At 43.8% G+C, this 21,210-nt stretch overlaps 1 protein-coding gene and 1 long non-coding RNA gene across 2 annotated transcripts; both read right to left on the bottom strand.

Moving 5' to 3' along the window:
* Positions 1-342: 342 nt before the first annotated feature.
* On the bottom strand, positions 343-1,677 carry LOC120844140. The gene is made up of 2 exons (XR_005716329.1): positions 1,637-1,677; positions 343-487 (listed from the first exon to the last, which is right to left on the bottom strand). It is a non-coding gene; the product is annotated as an uncharacterized LOC120844140 (long non-coding RNA).
* LOC120836269 lies at positions 1,678-12,532 on the bottom strand. Its single transcript, XM_040215746.2, has 4 exons — positions 12,347-12,532; positions 9,536-9,651; positions 4,502-4,538; positions 1,678-1,726 (listed from the first exon to the last, which is right to left on the bottom strand). Exons 1-4 carry the CDS (start codon positions 12,466-12,468, stop codon positions 1,678-1,680), a joined length of 324 nt encoding a protein of 107 aa, XP_040071680.1. The 5' UTR covers positions 12,469-12,532.
* Positions 12,533-21,210: the final 8,678 nt, after the last annotated feature.

The following is a 21,210-nucleotide window of genomic DNA, read 5'->3' as shown; positions in this document are numbered from 1 at the left end:
CAATAGAACGGCAAAAAGTTGACGGTGGCGAAATGGCTATCTGGGTCAACAAGATGACATCTCAATGACGATTAACATCTGTTGCCTGCTGATTGACTGCTCTTAAACACCTGTTGCCATTTGGCAATAATACAAAATGGCATCAACCATTTTTATAAGGGCATAATTATCACATAGACGTCATTTGATCGAATTTCGTGACCATTTCGCCATTGTCAACCCCTCGTAAACTTTAAGCTGGCCAGCCGAAAAACTGCAATAGTTTACATGGCCTACCATTGATTCCATGCCTGATACACATAGTGCTGGCTTGCAATATGGGAAGAAAACAAAGATTGAAGGACAATTTAAAGACCCAAAATTTATTTATCACAATGTCATTAAAATGACGTGTTTTTTTTTTCAAGACTAAGTTAATCACCCAAATGTAAACGATGAGTGAAAAAATAACCTTTCCTTGCTTCCTGACATGTCTGTAAGGTGTCAGCTGACAGAAGAAAAACATTATAAATTAAGTGGGCATATAACCAGAAATATTCTTGCAGCACATTAAAAAAATATGCACAGAAGAACCTTGCTCACATGTTTTCTCGGCTGTTATGTTCACGGAAACCGGTCCTATCGAACGTCCAAAAGTATATATGTGTTAGAATTACAGGCTTCATGAATTTCCTTCTTGGTTCTTATGCCCAAACACTGCCACTCAAGGTGGTTGGCATGACTACTAGGAACTTATACCCTGTTCCTCTTGCTTTACTCCCTTTATTTTACCTCCTTGCCTCTCTGCACTGTGTTTCTTGCTTGGTCCTGTATGACAATAAGAGATTCAGGCTCTCACGACACCCCATTTTTCTTTACCACCTCCATGCCACCATGTTCAAGCAGTGCTGATTGCATCAAGCCCCACTGCTTTGATGTGGCATGCTGGGTGCAGTGACTTGTTTGAGGCAGCTGTGGTTTAGCTCGATGGGCTCAGAATTTTTGCATCCTTATATTTCAATATTTTTTTTAACTGCAACTATAGACAACGCATCACTGCGATGGCGCGGCTGTCGGCACAGCACATGTACACACGTCTGCTCACACGAATCTAGTTCCTGCGTATGCAGTGCCCATAGCTGCTGTGGGCAAACACAAGCTTGTCTGTAAACAGTGTGTTACTTATAGTTCAACCACAATTTTAAGAAGTGTTGAAAAAATTGTCAACATATAAAATAAACAGCCATAAAAGCTAAGGTAAGATAAACAGAGAATACAGCTTCCTGAAACATCTATAGCTATCCCAAGGGCATTATCAGTTGTTACATCTTCGCTGATGTCATTATCCTTTATTGTGACTGCATAAAGATGCAGCAGCAGGGTTCTACTGTATTTCACACAATGTTCGAATCTGAAATAGCTTTAACTTCCACAACACGTCAGCCAACCACAGGTTGTCAAAATGTCAACTCCACAATAATGTAATAAGTATGAATACAATAATAATACCTGGAAAAGGGGTACAAGGGGGAGAAAGGTCAAAGAGGAATCTCCTTTGTCCCCTTGTTCCCCATTTTATCTGATGTGATTATTATTGTTATTCTTGTCTTGAATAAAAGGGTCTACTCGTGTCTCTTAAGAGAGGGAAGCAGCTTACCTGGAAGAGCATAGCGCCTTCGGGACAGAAATCGAGAGAGGCTATCCTCGACTTGCTTCCCCACATTGCTGTACTCCATGAAGGTGCGAGCTGAAAGAGCAAATAAGAATTGCAATTTAAAATGATAATAGCCCCTAGAAAGCTACACTCAAATATTGGTACCCTTTTCCTTATTGTCCAGTTCTGCCAAAACGGTCATTCATCCATTTGGATGGTGAAATTCGTTCATGCGCATGCAGCTTGTGGGCACTGCCATGTTGTTATTGCGTCATTACTTGAATTTAATGTAAATATTCACTTCACCTTATACAAAGATTTATCTATTACTTTTGATAAGATCTTTGGATGCTTGGCAATTTTAACAGCAGCCTGGGGGGCGCACTCATAGATGCACCACTCTTCAATCAGTTTGGGGAGTGCGTCTTTAAACGCTCACTCTTTTTATCGTACGGGAGGAAGCACCATCTATCCCCTAACATCGGAAATAATTTTCCTTTAGAAATTAAAGCTATGATGGTAGCACAAGAAAAGTTTCGTACAAAAAAATATAAGCAAAATAGGGACAAAAAAATTTTTTTTTGCTCATGGGTCCCCAGTCAAGGGGTCAAGAAATAGATTAATCTTGTGTGTTAACATTTTTTTCAAAGCAAAAACATGACAGGACTATGTTATCAAGTGTATAGCTCGTTTTACTATGGTCATAATGAGGTGGCATAGCCTTTGTCATTTGCCCAATAATGCTCAACAAACACAGAACTGAAACAAAAATTCTCGCAGACCAAGAGCCATTACTACATGCAGTGCAAGTTTTGAGGGTAAACATTTTGGCAGAGGCCTGCCTGGTCGGGAGAAAGCTTAAAAACTCAAAAACATCCGTCCAAACACCCGCATCTGTGTTCCCTACATAAAGGGGACTAGCGAAGCGCTGTCATGTATGCTGGTAAAAGAAAGTATTCAGGTGTCCCACAAACCGGTATCAGCACTTTGACGTATGATGCTGCGAATTAAAGGTCATCCCTCTAAACAAAGAGCGCAAGGCATTGTATATTCAATTCCATGCTACCTACATTGGAAAAACAAAGAACTTCCCAGAAAGAATTCAACAACACAAAAACAACTGCAAATTCGACCACGAGCGCAGCGTTGTTGCAGAGCACTGTGAGGACAATGAATATCGCATCAACTTTGCCAACACCGTCATAAATGTTGAGACAAACTTCTGCCAGCAGCTTTTTATAGTCATGGCATATCCAAACAACACCAGGAAACATGAATAGGTCCACTGGCACATTGCCATCATGCTACGTGAACGGACTCAGCCACCTAACGAAGTGAAAAAAAAGAGACTATCGTAAAAGAAAACGAAGCTGTTGTCCCCTATCTGGAAGCAGTCACCCCTGAAGAAAAAAACAAGCTGTTTTTGAAACGTTGGGACCTTGTTGTAGGATATGGTTGGGGATTTTTTTCAAATTCCAATGTATGAGTTTTGCATTTGTTTGAGTCATCATTCACTTTTTTACCATATTTACCCGCATAATGAACACACCTCTTTATTCTGAAATTGGCATATATTTCGGGGGTGCGTTCATTATGCAGGGTAAATTTCTGCATTTACACACTTCGCGAAAATGTAATTTTAGGTGGCAGTATGACACGGCAAAGTACTGTGGCATGTCTCCACTGACGGAGGCGCATTGACGGCTGGTCGTGGGCGCGCTACAATAACCATGTTCTACAATTTGAAAACCTTTTTTTAGGGTGCTTTCGGTGTGCCTTCTGTCAAAGGAAAAGCGCCCTCCTAGTGAATAGTAAAAAAATCTTGCATGTAAGAAATTTAGGTGTCCAATAAAAGCATATGACCAAATAAGATCATATAAAAACCTCATAAAAACGTATAAGAACAATATAGGAAATATATAAGATTATATAAGAAGTTTTAAGAAACTGAAAAGAAGTTTCTTATAACTTCAAATATAATTTTATATTGTTCTTATATGTTTTAATAAGGTTCTTGTATTTTCTTATATGATCTTATTGGATCATACGTGTTTGTTGGACATAAATTTTTTTTATACATTTAAGATTTTTTTTATTAGGGAAGCTCACTCAGCATGGTGAGTGACGCGACCGTCCTTAGGCCTAACCACTTTCACGATTTCACTGTCCGAAAGCACACTACAGATGACCGCGTGTTTGTTGACATCAATGCATTCGGTGGGCGAAACATGTCCAAAGCTGGGCAATTCCTCGACCCCAGCTTTGTTACGTGTATGCGCCGCTCGGTTTCACTCTTGATCACATCCGCAACTACACACTTGCAGCCGTGAAAGCATGTACCGCTATGCTATGCCTGGCTTGAAGGGGCCTGGCCGCTTGGCGGCGAAAGAAAATTGGCTTGATGGCTAGCCGAGTTGGACGTAGTTTGAGACTAGTGGAGCGAGTAGACACGGTAAATAAAAACATTCTAAAAACTTCTCAGGTGTTCCTCAAGCTTTGTGTACTGTGACCTATTTAAAGCTTGAGTAATTAACATTCACCTCTAAGCTGACTGTGGTGGTAACTACGCACCCACCGGATCAATCAACCACCTCCCTCTCGTTACCTGACCCCGCCTTCTGCACATGGTTATGGGCGGGAGTGTAACACATGGCGAAAGGTAGACATATGACTGGTCCAACGAGCATGTAGCTTCTACTACGATTTCAGCTGGTCATTCAACAGAGTATAGTGATGCAGCACAAAAAAAATTTGTGCCATTTCAGAATGTCTGAAGGAGAACACACCCTCAAACATCCTGAAACTGTAGAGTTTCCTGCAAAGCCACTCAATTTGATTGGCCAAGCAGTAAATAAAAGGTACACTCACCAAAGCACTGTGTCGCCCATGATAAGCCTGCAACTCCCTTCAATAATTGGGAAACAACCAAAAAGCCACAGGATCCTGAAACAGAAAAAAAACAGCAAAATGCAGGAATTAACACAATATACAAACCGCTTCAGCGAGTGACACTTAAAACTAGCTACAGTTCTTTGGGCACCGTCTTTTTATTGCAGATAATTGTGAGTGTGGACGTGCTGTCATTATTTTTCTAGCCCTGTAAACCTTTCCCATTCGAAGGTCTCCGAAGTCGGTTTCGCAAACTTCATAAAATCTGCCATTGCTCCATTATCAAGTTCTAGAGCAAGTGACAAGTTAAAATTTCAATGGTGGAGGCTCACAGACATTAAGCACCTGCTTCAAGCCCCTCAGCTGTCGAGAAAACACTATGTCAACCGCTCCGAAACATAGGTTTTGTGCAGAAGAGAGATTGAAGTATGCTACTGATTCAGTAGAACTACATGATATTCATCAACCATTGTTAGCCGATTCACTATGCGACTCATCGTGAAAACGAGACTTGGACTTGGCCAGGGCAATATGTTTTACAGAGAAATGTTTACATTTGACGGACGCTGTCATTTTATTAAGCAGCCTTATATATTTGCTCTTTATGAAGCAGATGAAGAGGAGCAAAACACAAATAGTGCTATGGACAACGGCAAGTTGAAGAAGTGATAGGACAAGCGCTACTTGTGGTTCTTCAACTTGTCCTCGTACTGCCATTTGTGTATCACTATTGTTTGAGCAACTTGTCAAGCGGTTCATTTTAGTACCCGTGAAGCGGCTTGTCAGTGGCCTTGTCACTAAAGCAGGGAACATGCAGACAACAAATCACTTTGATGGTGATGACCACAACATTTTCATGTCATCTCAAAAAATCGCCCCCCCCCCCCCCCCCAAAAACAAAGCTGATCCTGCACTTATGTTGCAGAATGTGTGCATCGTCTGACGGCAGAGACTGGAGGGTCACACTGCAGTTCTCTTCGTGCGTTACACTCCCAGTTTCAATGCGGTGACCAATAAATGTTTCGGTGATGCAAAAAAATAGAAAGAAAAAAAAAAAGACATTGCTCTGAATATTTTGTTGTTCCCCTTATTTAACTTATCAAAACAAATTTTCCGTTAATTGGACCTCAAGATAAACGTAACACGCCGACCTATTAAGGATAACATCAATCCAGTCCTCGTCAAATTAACTGAGGGCAATAAAAAAAAAAAAAACAAGGAGGTCATGCAATAATTGTATAGGGGAATGGCAACGGTCCCAGGAAGATATGCTTCAGTTTGTGCAGTATCATTGATTTCCTCATTAGACAAGGGTCATCAGCTTTGGCCACTGCTCATGCATTACATTTTAGAGTGGAGCACACTGTACAATGGCATGTTTACTCCATGACATGCCAACCATTTGCTGGGTTCCTAATTATCCTGAATAACACAAAAATTTGCAAATAAAAGAAGCAGTTAGATCAATAGGTCACACAAATCTATGTGAAACGAGCAGTCTAGATCAGTGCATGCAGGGTGACTCCATGTGGGGCTGTATAGGAGCTTTACAACCACCCCAATAGCTTGTTAAATCAAACCCAATTATCCTCTGCTAAATGTGTGAGCTACATGGTCTTGGTAGACAGTTCAAATTCCTCTTACCCCGCTTATAAGTCCTAGAGTTGTATTCACACTGCTTGCGTCTGCTTTGGCCTCCACCCCCCCACCCATTTGCTCCCACACTAGGTGGCAGAAACACTGTTCTTATTCTGCATGTGGCTGATTATTAAAAGCCTTTTGGCTTTTCAATTTAAGTAAATGCACATATTGAAAACGAGCTTATTGCCTAGTAATCAGGTTTACGAGAAAATTTTGAAGTGTAGAATATATGGAGTTTGCTAGGCCTATGGCGGACAATATTTACCCTCCAAATCAAAGCAGCACCAAATGTGTCAGCCATGTGCCCATGACAACTTCAGATGAGACTAATGACAAATGCATAAAGCATATGATAATTACAGAACGACCCGATACTATGACCCAGAAAGTTGAACAAGCTTACGTGAACACGCTTACAAAAAGATATCTAGAATGCCAAAGAATCAATGGAAATAAAAATAGGAAGACTTGACTGATCCTCTCTGAAGTCCCGATCTTGGTATCAATAGCATGCATCGATGCTTACAATCATGCTCTGCGGTGTGGCCAGAAAACACACCTGAGTGAAGGGGTGTATCTCGGAACAACCCATTCTTATTTGAACCCTTCTCATTTGAACCCATTCGCAAAACGCCCTTCTCGTTTTAACCTTTCGCGTTTCGACCCTTTCTTATTTATACCCGTCTCATTTGAACCCATTCTCATTTGAACCCTTCTCGTCTGAACCCATTCGCAAAATGCCCTTCGCACTTTAACCTTTCGCGTTTCAACCCTTTCTCATTTGAACCCGTTGTCATTTGAACACCGTAGTGAGGTATAGAGAAAGGAAAAACAGTTAAGGATGAAGGTTGAAGATGAAGCGAAGCGGCACCATCTCTTGCATAGCACATGAAACAATTTCCCTTATGCCTGCGTGCCACCCCGAGTCTGTTGACGTAGCTACGTGGTCACATGGTGACGTGGTTTCAAAAGTGCTAGCGCAGATTCGGTACTTCATTTCTCTTCTGTCGCTGTATGTCGTAAGATGTCGTCGTGTGGAGCGGATGGATCATTGTGCTAGTCGTGTGTTATTGCTTGTAATGGCCCATTCGGGTGTTCATTTTCTCTGAAAAAAAGTTTTCCCATATCTTCGGTAAGGGCGTTCACGTGGTCAAAGGCTGGCGGGTGCAAGCTTTTCGGGTTGCGCTTCTCAGGCGTGTACCGGCTATTTACCAGCAGAAGTTTTCCCGAGCTCCAAGAGGTCGGCCAGCTTGTCTGCCAGTCTGTATCCAGTATCGTCACATCCGGATCGGGATAGGGAACCAAACGAAACAATGCTCGCTGAGGCGGCAAATAGCGGGTTCGAGTGGAAAATGAAGCCATCGAACAGGCACCTTTTTGTGCTCTGTGACAAGATAGCGAAAACAACGAAGAGAAATATAATTTATGTTTCAAAGAAAGTCAACATTTTTGGAAGAATTTATCCAGCATGAGCAAGGTACGTTTGCTCTCAGACACGGGCTGCATGATACATCACTTTATTTTACAACTATGTAATAACAAGTTATTACACCACTGAAAAAAAAGTATGCATAGTGATGCAGTTTGAAACTTGAACACGCATTACAGTTTCAAGGAGGGTGGGTGCAATGAGAAGACTGAGGATTCCAAAAAAGGTACTAGAGAGTTTTAGTAGATCATTCCGATACTCCCGATAGCCCCGATAACGATACTATGCATGCGCAAGGGAGGCGGTGGCGCAGTATCGGGTATCGTTATCGGAGTCATTGGAACGATCTACAAAAACTCTCTATTAACAGTAAACAGAATGTGGAAAGCGACGCTGGCAAGCCTCCGTGGCAACAGTTAATCGAAAATCCAAAAAAAGTTTATTGAAATTTGACGCGCGTGCGGGCAGCACCACACTGATTTATACATCTGCCCCTTCATTGATTTTATATTTTAATATTCTGTCAGCTGTACGGACTGTGGTAATGCCAATATTTTGAAAAGTTTTATGTAGCCGCTTCTGTTTGCACACATCTCAAAGAGTCGTAGTTTATGTTGTTGGCGTATGCAGCGTGCTCATGGTACCATAGAATGATCGAAGAAGAAGTTAACAGAGCTCACTCGCGACCCAGTCAAATAAAAACGCCAGTTCATTGTGCTTTGCATTCGGGTGGAGAGGGTCGCGTGATGCGCCGCTGGCGCGTTTTTGGTCGCCGGTGCCACAGGCAAGGGCTCAAAGGCAATTAATTACCCGAATTCGCCGTAAATACCGCAGAAAGATTGCAAGATCATGATGTTGGATTAATTTGGGTTCGAAATGAGAGGTTAAAATAAGAAAAGTCTTTCTGACAATGCTCAAAACCAGAAAGTATGTTTTGAGAAAATTTGAAATGAGAAAGGTTAAAATGAGAAAAGTCGTTTTGCGAAGGGTCCAAACCCGAAAGTTTGTTTTGAGAACGGTTTAAACGAGAAAGGGAGAAACGCGAAAGTTGTTTTGCGCTGGGTTGAAATGAGAAGGTAAAAACGAGAAGGTAGAAATGCGAAAGGGTTCAAATGAGAACCACCCGAGTGAAGCTCCCAGTCATTATGCTCTTAGGTGGACAAAAAGCTCACTTCAAACAGCTTTCAGCAATAAAAAAAAAAAGCATGCCAGATACTAACATAACATGGTTTCCCCAAAAATAAAACATATAAATCTCCAACATCTTTAGGGGCTAAGGAAACAACCAAGGACGCACAAGAATGAAGCACCTCATCCCAAAGCGAATGGAACGCCAAGGTGCAACACATCGCTCTCCTAAGCAAATAACACTACTTACAATTTTTTGAACACCTTCCTGGTAAACTAAGAGCGGGAATATTAATTATAATTACATGTGGTGCATCGCCTTCAGGATTGCTGGATGATGTGAAACTCTGGAAGATCTTCAAGATTAAAGTGAGCAGAAATTTTTTACTTGGCCTGAAAATGTCTCATACTTTGTATCTTGTTCAGAGTTAAGCAATAACACCATAGCTATCTACTAACACATTACGCCTAGAAAGTATCACCTACGTAAGACAAGAATGATTCAGACACTACCTATTGTTAGCGCCATTTTGTAAAAAAGACTTGCACAGTCTGCTCACTTTCCATGTGGCACACCCATGAGTTCTTTCGCCGGGCAGATGTGCCAGACGCATATTAAATCTCTCACACCGGCCTCCATGTCCACAACAAGGCTCTAACATTTCAGAAGTGTGGTCACGTGGCCATGCCCCTGTGCAGATTGACTGCTGTGGTGACATGTAGCTCAACAGCGGTGGACTTCTCCTACTAGAACCTCAACATGGAAGGAACGAATTCCCAAGGGCTACGGCAGAATGTGAGGAACTTGAACTGACCGGCTGTGGCAGCAAACCCTCTCCAAGTTCCAGCCACCATTTCAACAGGGACGACGGGGAGCACAGGCTTTGTCAGTAGCGACGGCACCCCCACGAGCCAAAGTCCGTGGCAGCACCTGCGACAAAGAGCCCTTCCATAATCCCTGTCACCACTCCGGCTGGGATCACAGGGAGCACAAATGATGGCGGGGGAGCCACCACGAGCCAGAGCTACATGGCAGCACCTGCAGCAGCGAGGCCCCCACAAGTATACCACTCACCATCTTGAATGAGAACTCGGGGAGCGCAAGCGTTGGGAGGTGACGACAGCGCCACCACCAAAAATGATGTGGCATCACAAGAACCAGGTTCTGATGACAACAGGCGCTGACATCCAAGTCAACTTGGTGGCTGTCCAACCAAACAGACGTGACGCGTACCTGCGAAGGCAAGTAATGTTTTGTAGTGATCGAAGTGGCCAGAAAGTTGCCAAGCGAAACTCAGCATTCAACTCTAATGATGAGCCACGCTGTTTCAGCTATGATCGACATATGTCTGCGAATCGCTCTAAACCGCAGAAGTGTGAAGGCTGCATCAATTTTAATGGACATGGACAATTAATGGACCATTTTTGTGTGCAGGCAACAAACTTCCAGCGAAAACAGTGATGAAAACTCAAGTGAGTTACTCCGAAACTGCTAAATAAACAGGACAGCTTACCATCATCTCCTATTGGTATCTGCCATTAAGCCTGTACCTCGGCACTGTAGGTGATGTCAGTGGTGTCCGTCTCAGGGAACTCAAACTAGTAGTTCACTGAGCAACTCCTCCTTGACCAGGCCTGCAGCGATTATAAATATGAAGAACAGATATATTACGTTACATAAATGACACAAGATAGAAAAGGCACAGACAGTACCACACCTTCCAAGTTTGGGGACACCAAATTTGGGATAATTTCTAAGCAGGGGAGGGGGGGGGGGGTGTTTTAAAAAGAAATATTGGGAACAAATTTGCATGAAGACAACTTCATTATATTTATATATTGCACGGCCTATGCTCATGGGATTGCAGCCGTCCACAGTGATGGCAAAAACTCTTCTTTAGTACAAAAGAGAGGGGGAGGGTAATTTCTCTTTTCGGGAAGTATTTCTGTCAATCATACAAACTGATCAAAATTTAAGAGATTTCTGGGTAATACGGGGAAGTTGTCAGGTGTGCAATACTAAACAGACACAATTTGCTACCGGCAATGGCAAAAGAGAATGCAGGTTGGATCAGCTATGCATAAAGGTACTTTGAACAACATATAACATATAGAGTGTACTCACGCAAGGCTAGCGAGCGGTGCACTCTGGGTACATCACCGTATTTGTGTTCGTGAAAGCAGACAGCGGAAAGCGCACAGCCTCACGGGCCACACTATGAAGCGAGCATTCTACGGTTCAGGTGACACCACGCATGAAAAAGATGTCGCTCTTGTGCGACAGTCTGCTGTTGCACAAGGAAAAAAGATGAACTGGAGAAAAAAAGACAAGGACAGCAGGTGTTGCAGACTCCCAGTTTCTGCAAATCCCGAGAGTCCGCACATGCGTGCAAAATGGTTTGGACACTCCACTTGAAACGAGAATGACTCACTAGCATCATCGGGCAAAGCCCACACAAAAATCATGACAAGTGGAGAGTATGTGAGCATGTTAGTGAAGTTAATTAGTGCCCGTCTGTTTTGTGTGTCCAAATAAATAAATAAATAAATAATATATATATATATATATATATATATATATATATATATATATATATATATATATATATGAGTAAAGCTATACGCACTCCGGAATGCACTTCGGACGGAAATGGCTATACGCACTCCGCTTTTCTCGCATAAAACGAGTGGTCACAACGAATTTTCTAAGCGGAGGCATGGCATAGGGGTCAAGGTGTCCGCTTCATACGCAAGTGGACGCGGGTTCCATCCGCAGTGGGCCTGCTTTTTTTTTTTCTTTTTTTTTTTCTCAAACATTTTGTTTTGTCGAGGCATTTGGCGATATTTAGGACATTTTTTTTTTTTTTTTGCGATAAACAGTACAAAAAAAAAATCGAATGTTGTTGAGAAACTTCGCAAAACTAAATGGTATGGGACCCCCTTTCGAGGTGCGATCGGGGACAGCGGGGCTTGGATCGCCGGCTGGACGCCGCGAAGCGGCGTGTACTGGTTACGCTTTGTAATTAGCAGCCGATACTGTCGCCGCGAAGCGGCGTGAACGCAGGCGGGGGGCTGTGTTAACGAGCTCCCCAGTGACACACGCGCCGTTCTAAATTCGTGGCCCGAGCGGCATGATCTCTCGGAGGAGTGCGTATAGCCATTTCCGTCCGAAGTGCACTCCGGAGTGCGTATAGCTTTACTCTCTCTATATATATATATAGCGCAGTAGATCAAACGGCTCCAACCACAATGTTTTCTTTTTTTTACGCGTTTCGCTCGCGTCGCTTGAGATCACCCACAGCGATAAGACGCGTGGGCCGACAAAGAAACCTGGCCAGTACAGATATGGGTAGGCAGCGATGCGTGCCGACGCGAAGTGACGACCCACGTGCGATAAAACGTTTGACAGGTCGACCGACGTGTTGGGTGACCGAATCATGGCTTCGCGATTAGAACTCACAACCCGTCGGACGGTTTGACGAAAAGCGCGAGAAGAGATGCTCGCCTAAGGAAAATACCTGTCAGAATACACTGCTCGGGCGCGATTAGGCAAAGGCAGGGCAAGGGAACAAACCAAGGAGATGCTTGAACGGAAGCTTAGGAGGACACAGAGAAAAAAGGCTTACCTTCGAGAAGCACCGAGGAATGAGCCAATTGAGCAGTGCCCATAACTTCCAGGGCTGTTCATTCTTGCTCGCGTGGTGCCTCGCCACTTATTAGTCGCAAAATCCATTCTCGGACGCGGCATATCGGATCGATATGAGTTCTACGTAAAAATAAAAGACACACCAAACCGCAACAGAGCTTCGGAAGCTTCGACGCACATGAAGTTCAGGGTGGATTGGATTGGCTTGTAAAAGACTTGTTTCGAGGTGCATAATAAATGCGAAAATAAAAAAGTTAACGTAACATTATTCGTAAAACAGTGGCGAACCGAAACAATAAAACGTTTTAACAAACTTAAAAAACTAAAACAAATGTATTAAAATAAAAGTTTTATACACGATATGAAACTTCGCTTAGTCACACAACTACGACGGGATTTTAGTTTCGGTTTGGAATCGGAGGCTGCGTATTTTCGACACCGATTGGATATCCAGGGGGCGTGGACAATGGCGTCACGGACGTAAAAATAGCAGCTTTTATTTTGACATCTTAGTTATTTTTACGTCAACAACACGTTTTCTTTGGATGCCGCTGACTGCATTGTGAAATGTCGGTCGCTCGGCGTGTGTGTGGCCGGGTGCTCGGCTCGGCGGCTCGGCGGTGTCCGCGCTGGTGCGTGTTGTCAACATTGCCGCCTGTACTCGTCGCTTTCTTAGGAACATCAAAATAAGCGTTCTCCATTTTCAAACTTCGCCCGGTGCCGTCCGTCACTCCTGTTGCAAATGAAGATTACGTGTACCGGAGGCGACAGAGCCCAGCCGCAGTAATTTCGTACGCATTTTTCTGGAGCTGTACTTGTGTGCAGTACGACGGATTATCACCCTTGCATAGAAAAGCGGCGAAGGCCGTGCAAGCAGCGAGCGAGTAGCCTTGACTGGCATGACTGCACCCGATGCTGGAGCGCTCGTGGCGCGCGATCCAAAGCAACGAGCTCGCGCTTTTAGCACTGTCGTCGACAGCATTTTTCTTTTCTCTTTTCGGTGTTAGTCATAAAAAAGAAATGTCGTAAATATCGTCAAATGTCCCAACAAAACAAAATGTCCGAAAAAAAAAAAAAAAAAAAAGGCCGCCGAGGCTGAGGTTTTTAAGGGTCTATGAAGTAATTTTTTTTTATTTATTTGTTTGCCAGTTTTTTTGCGCCCCTCTTTGAGTACTGTCGCATTTTTTTTGTATTATTTTCACGTTTATTTTTATTTCACATATTATTTGCATAAGCATTTTTGAGCTGACTTCGCACCTGTGGAAATTGTCATGATGGATTCGGGAGCCCATATTCGGGTCTTATAAATTTTGAGCCATTGTGATTTCAACTCACTGTAAATAATTTAGGAAAAAATGAAACGTTTGTCTGTAAATATGGTTGTATTAGCGCGTGTGGATGTAGATTGTAGTCATATATTAACACTATTAAAATATTCAGATATGGCTAATTGTCACATTTTTATTTGCCTGGCTAACAAAAGTGTACGTGTCAGCCAATTTTATTTTAGTGATCTGGTGTCTTCGTGTATATAAACTAATTTATTATTATTTATTGAAAATATAAGAACGTAGGATTTCATTATCCCAAATTGTTAACCTCTCATTAATTTAAGAAAATTTACAAAAAAAATGTACAATTCGTGACATATATTCGGCGATTCAAACATTTGGGCAAGGAATGAAGAAATGCGTTGCATCCTTAACATGTTGTTTGAAGTTATATAGACGAAAATGGTCGCTCCCAGAAATAAGTAATTGTAAAGTAATTGCATTACTTTTTGATGTAATTTGTAATTGTAATGAATTATTTTTCACATATTAGTAGTTGTAATTATGGTTAAACTACTTTTGGAGCGAAATGATTGTAATTGTAATTAAATTACAATTTGGAAGAAATTTACCATGTATGGTTTTCTTCAATTTGCCACGGAACACAAGAGCCAATTGAACCTCCAGCGTATATTATAACTATGGTTGGTACCTAAAGTTTGATTTACTTGCAGCAGAATTTGGCCGGTATTGCACTGCCACCGGGGGCGCTTGATTGACAATAGGATGAGTATAAAAAGACGATACCCGAATTCTGTATTGACACCTGCCAATAAAAAGACGCTAAAGGGTTCTTTCGCCATTTGATTGCCATTGTAGCGCCTACCACGTCAGTGCCAAACTTCAATAAAGGGGTAATACCGTGTCCATAAATTGCAAGCGAGAGCAATCGAATGGCGATAGGGGCAATAGAATGTCAGTCAGATGTATATTGAATGGCGGAAGCCATTTTTATAGGGAGAGTGTGATTTGCGACGGGCATGCAAACAATGGTGGGAGGGGACACGGTTTGCTGCTACAGGTTTGTCATTGTTGGCTTAGTCAGCTTCGGATTTTCTGACAGGAGACCGAATTCCGGTGGTTTTTCCTGGTAGCAGCAACTGGCTGGTGCTTCGTGGTGTATTTCCGAGGTTACTCCTTGTGGTATTCGGTCGTCTTGCGGTTGTTCTGCCAGGCTCGGGTCAGGACTTTGCTTACGGCTCGACGGGGGTATAAGACGCAGGATAGTCCGCCAGCCGTGTCCCATTATCGAGTAACTCGGCTGAAGAGCCGCCGGGTTCACACAGAGTGAAGGGCTATGGGTGCCCAGCACCTCCACCAGAACATACGATTACAGCTGAGCATGACCTGCAGTGCCCCAGAATAGTGAATATTGATAGAAGATAGGACTGGAACAAGGATCCGTGACAGTATAACAAAACTCGCAGAAGAGAATCTATCCTGACCACTGAAGAAGCTGCATTGCTTTAGTGGCATTCTGTCTGAATAAATCCTCTTCTTCAGGGTTTGGCGACTGCCGTGGACGAACTGAACTGAAATGGACGTGGGACCACTTTTCTGGTAATGAGCCACTGCAGACTGTTGCCACAAAGCGGCGTGAGCTGGGTACGTAACACGCTCGATGAAATGTCCGGACAGCTTGCAATTCGCGTAACGAGTGTGGATGAAACGTTTGTGTTGACGAAACGTGCGACAGACCAGCGGGGAACTGCAACACCTGTGCTCCGTGAAAGTGCACGTCTACGCCGGAACACTTTCGGAAGCACCACAGCATCACCTAAGCATGGCACAGGAACTACCAGCTTGAAGGCAGCTCTTCGGTGCGCCGCACACCTGTGCTCCGTGAAAGTGCACTTCTACGCCGGAACAATTTGTAAGCAGCACAGCATCATTCAGCACGGCACGGGAACTACCAGCTTCAAGGCAGCCTTCCGGTGCGCCGCACAACCGAAGTGAGCCCTCGGTCGTTTGATCGAAGTTGCACCACGATTGCACACCGCCAATCACGACTCACGCAATTTCCGTAGCTAAACTGTGTATCCAAATATATTGCACACGCTTCACTGCAAACCTCGAAGATTCCGATGGTCAACGAGAGCACAGAAACGTCGCCTTAAATTTTATCCTAGCGGTATCCGAATAAATCCGAGGTCCGAGCAACGTAGGTCAGATTGTCTCTTCCGTGGCAATATCCCGGTCGGTCACCAGCGAAATGCACACCGTTCCTCCGTATTTTCACGTTATACCTACGTCAAACACCACGCTGAACTCTGAACTCGCTTTCGACCGGCTTCATATGACGGCTTCCGCGTCTGAAATCAACTCGCCGAGAGGAACGACAACCAACAAAGCATCTGACAAGCTCCGGCCCAGCTGGGGCCAGCCGCTGCATGGGCGTTGCCATCTTTCCTGTGACGTCACGTATTTGGTTTGGTCATGTGACGTGTGGTCAAATTTGCGTACAATGGCAGCCGCCTTATGGGGGTCACTTTCGAGTGCAGACCGGAACCCCGGTTTATCGCTCTAAGCCCCTCTACCTCGTTGGTGCCGCTGCTGAGCCTGTCTAGTGTGCTGGCTTCACTGAGCAACACAAATTATTTCTGGTAATACCAGGAAGCTGATGTTTTATAAGCGCAGGTCACCTCTTTAACCTGAAAACAAGAACGGTGTTTAGCGTATTAATTACGGAAGGATGCGCATTTTAGTTCTGGAGCGAAACCGAAACTTACCTCTATTTTGGGTTTAATTTCTCGATAGATGTCTTAATTTCGGATTCTTTCATGACTCAAGATGTGTCTCACATCGTAATTATTTACTTAGAAAAGTTGTTCGCGGAAACTTTATTCTGTGACATACTGTTCGATCCAGGCTGATATTCGTAGTTGTTGAAAACATCAGTGCTGATAACTGTGCGTTCTCGCTGCCTTTTTCTCGCTCAGATAATTGTCATGGGAAATAATGACAATTATCCCAGCACAAGAATAAGAGAATAGCTCAAATTTTTACAATATGTCCACGAAACGCATAAACTAATAAACGCTGCTCTCACTGCAACAACCCAAGACGGAATCCGAGTCAGACATCTGAAGTGTGTGTGTGTGTTTTTATAGCACCGCGTGACGCGTAGGACTTCATATTACATACAACGCTTTACTGTTTGTCTATTTTGATAACTATGTCAGAGTTTTTCATATGCTAAAAAGAAAACAGAATTATACCTTTCTGGAAAGACTATTATGGTTAAACAGAGTATTCTCGTGATCTTGGCGCTAATTAGAGGCATACATTGCCGCGATTTGTATTAATAATAATAATATCAAAATTCACATATTTGAATAAGTAATTCTTGAAGCTCTAATATAAGTTGTTGCTTATGATCTAATTTTAAACGCGCGAAGAAATATGACAATGAAAACTGTGCTAATTATCATCACTGGTTCCAATTGCTGCATTTTAATTACAAATAAAATAAAAATAGTCTAAAACCAATGACAACATTCTAGCTAATGTGAGAAATCCATGTAAAATTACATTAATTGTGGGAAAATATGTTGTGCTATCAAAGCCGCGACTTTTGACAATCGGCGAAACGTCCAAAGTCGCCGCCAATATACTTCCAGACCAAATTCCCAAAAATAAAAAAAAAATAAAAAAAAGTTTTTTTTTTTAATTACTAGTTTTTTTATAACATTTATTTACTTTTGTATTTGCTCGCCGTCGTTTTGCCAATCTCAGCCTTTCCGGTTCGAGGGAACGCCTACCTGCCTGCACGTCTGCTCACTGCAGCACGTTGCGTTGGCGTTGGAAGCCGATGAAACAGTAGTGAGTTTTAGTGTTGCGTATACGAGCGAATTCAAGCCCTGTGTATTTGCGTTAGCTTTGCGCGTTCTACACTGCGCGTGCGCGGAGCCCGAAATTGAGGTCTAGGATGGCGCATGGCAATGAGGCGCACGCACAACCTGGGGCACGCAACTCTAACGCAAACGCACACCGCTTGCGTTTGCTTCTATGCGCGCTACTAAAACTCTCCAGTAAGGTACAACCCCATACCGGCTGCAGCACTACGTTGGGACAGTGAAGAATGTTGTTTGCATTCGGAAACGACATTTCGCGAGCCATGATCGCGAGCAGTTCCGCCATGCCCGCTGAGCAGGAGTATCGGGGGACCCTCACTAGAGCGCTTCCCGTTTCCGCCGCGGGAGGGCGAGCGTCGAGCTGGAGACGCGATCACCGGCGTCTCCGATTTCAAATTTCTTGTTGGGAGGGGGGGTGCTTACTTTCGCATGCAAACTTATTTTCGGGTGTTTATGTTCTAAAGTGTGTGTGTGTGGGGGGGGGGGGGGGTGCTTAGAATCGAGAGGTGCTTAGAATCACCAAAATACGGTAGTTCAAAATAACACCGTTCGTTTCATTCTGTCTAATTATAATCGAAAAGCCAGCTTATCATCAATGAAGTGCACTATGTTGTTACCCTCTTTGTCATTGCGCAGAAAGTTTTTTTGACTCTGCCTGTTTCATAAAGTGGATCATCATCAATCGCTGCGAGACCATTTCTTTACATTGCCTAACTATTAATCTTCCCGTCTGGACCATCTTAATAAAGTGTGATTAACACGTTGCCAAACAATCACGTTTTTTATTAATTTAATCGCATACATCAAACGACTGGAACCACCTTCCAGCAGATATCGCAAATATACCTGATTATTTTCTTTTTCGCCAATCTTTGTTTACATTTCTGTTTGATGAGGCAACATGAGTCATCTTATATTGTCTCTTTTGTTCATAACAGGTATTGCTTACAGCTATTGGCAATCGCAGTGTATTTTTGATATTGGTATTTCTTGCCGCGTGTTTTTTTTGTTTTGTCACTTTGTTTTATTTTTGTTTGCTTTGCCCCTCCCCTTTACAATGCTTCGGCGCTTGAGGGTATGTGCAATAAATAACTAAATAAAATAAATAAGCTTGTTTTCCACAGAGCTCGGTGTTCGCCAAACACAATGCCTTGGGACTGGATTCTTTATGCTTTTCCTCCTTGTTGGATATAATGGTCCGGACAAGATGGTTCGGCGCAAAATGACGCCAGATAAAACGGTCCCGGTAAAAATGGTTTCAAGCGCCAACCCTGATAACTGATTCCAAGTAAATTTTTGATACTTGGGCACTCTTTAATAGTTCTCGGGAACTGCTACTCTCAAGCATCATTCGAGACACGTGTAATGTATAGTTTAACGTATTTATATTTTTATGATGTATTTTAGGAAGCAACTCAGAAAGCCCAAAAATGATCGAAAGGTATTTTATCGCTTGCACCTCTCAATGACAATTACGCGCAGGTTAAAAGCGCAACGTCGCGGTGCACTCTCTCTGGTTGATTGGGCTAACTGGTGATAACTTGCACAAAAAAAAAAGAAAAAAAAAAAAAAAAAACGCCATTTGTACGATTTTTTTTTAGCATTGCTTAATTGAGCAGTTCGCAGCTCCGGCTGCACTGTGACTTAAGTTAAACGTAATATACGTGTGTAAGGAAGTAATCACACTTAGTTACGAAATGCTTTTGCAATTTCGAGTTAGTGCAGTGGAGCTGCAAAAAACAACTTTTGTATATAATGAAAAAAAAAATTATCTTGCAGTTTGATGAATATCTGTGATGTCGTGTTATGGAATACCTTTTGAGGCGCAGCTTCTGGATGGTGCCCGGAAGACACTGAAAGGAACCCGGCGAAGACCCGGTGAAGGCTCGGTGACCACCAAAGAATAGGAATGGAGACATTGATATTGGCTCGACGCTGGCGTGGGACTCTCGGCAGAGACCCGAGAGAGCACAAGGGTGGCTATGAAGGTACCAGGCGACGAACGAATGTGATGATGTAATTGTGTGTCCAACTAATGTTTCAGGAAATCAAGGCAGCGGCCAAAGAAACCTAACGGAAGGAACAACAATGAAATGCCCGACAGATTCCGCAGTGACACTGACCTGACCGACCTATGCTACACCATCAACAGCAAACACCGAGAGTCAGACCGCCACGTGCAAACGAACATGTGGGAGTTGATAATTTTTGTACATTTGTGTATCAGTTTATTACTGCTCTTCTTGCTTCTCTCTTTATGTAATTTTATTTTTATTCCTTCCATCGTCGTGCACTCTTTTTCTTCTCCAACGGTTCAACCGTGAAAATGACGCAACTCGATGGTACGACATGTCGACGGGGTCGCCTCGTCCCTTTCTTCCCGCGCGCTTCCGTCCACTAGTGTTCGAGAAAATGCGCTCGCTATCGTACCCGCTATCGTATCGTATCGTCACACCTCGCTTCGTTTGGCCCGGCATCAATCGCGATGTTCGTCAGTGGGCTCGAGAGTGCATATTCTGTCAGCGAGCTAAGATCCAGCGACACAACATTACGTTCCTCTCCACCTTCGCGACTCCTGATGCAAGGTTCGACCAGGTCCACTTGGACATCGTCGGACCACTACCTCCATCACAAGGCCAACGGTACATCCTCACGTGCATCGATATGTTCACACGCTGGCCGAAAGCTATTCCCATCTCGGGCATTACTGCCGAAACCGTCGCTCGCGCTTTTGTGTCAATTTGGATTTCACGTTTCGGAGTACCGTCCATCATCACGACCGATCGCGGGCGCCAGTTGGAATCGTCACTCTTCACTCAACTGACGCGCCTGCTCGGATCAAAGCATGCGAAAACAACCGCCTATCGTCCGATTGTCAATGGGATCATCGAGCGGTTCCATCGGCAAATGAAAGCGGCCTTGAAAGCACACCAGCGCACCGACTGGACTGACATTCTGCCCTCCGTCCTTCTTGGTGTCAGGAGAACGCTCAGAAGACCTCTCGTGCACAACAGCAGAGTTGGTATATGGCACCACACTCCGATTACCTGGCGAATGTTTCACACCAGCGAGCAACAGAGACTTCTCCGACCCAACAAGCTACGTGACCCGCCTAAAAGAGGCCATAGAAGGACTACGCGCTACCGCACCTCGAACGGCTCGTCGAGACGATTACGTCAGCACACATCTCGACACCTTCACACACGTGTACGTTCGACACTACGCGGTGCGAACACCCCTCCAACAACCATACGACGGCCCCTACAAGGTCGTACAACGGGGGCCCAAACAAATCAGGGTAACAATCAGGGGAAAAAGAACCAAGTAATCGCCAGCGACCACCTGAAGCCCGCTTTTGTAAACACCGCTTCCGACGCCGATTTCCGCCTCCCCATCCTTCCACCAGCTACAAATTCTTCGCCTCGTTCTTCACCAGCTTCTCTACCTACGCAGGACCAGGGTGAGCTCCCCATCTCGAGAAAGCCGAAAAGAACCACACGCTCTGGACGGCGAGTTCACTACGCGGACAGGCTTCAACTCTCTTCACCCTCTAGCAACCACTGCCCGGACTTGGGCGGCTATATAATAAAGTTTTTTTCTGTCTCTCTCTCTCTCTCCCTGCGTGAACTATAAACTTTGAGTTCTCCTGCTCGTGCCAC

This window comes from Ixodes scapularis, unplaced genomic scaffold (genome assembly GCF_016920785.2).
Source record: "Ixodes scapularis isolate PalLabHiFi unplaced genomic scaffold, ASM1692078v2 PGA_scaffold11__112_contigs__length_91849675, whole genome shotgun sequence".
Lineage (NCBI taxonomy): Eukaryota > Metazoa > Arthropoda > Arachnida > Ixodida > Ixodidae > Ixodes > Ixodes scapularis.
This window is presented reverse-complemented; position numbering and strand designations above follow the sequence as displayed.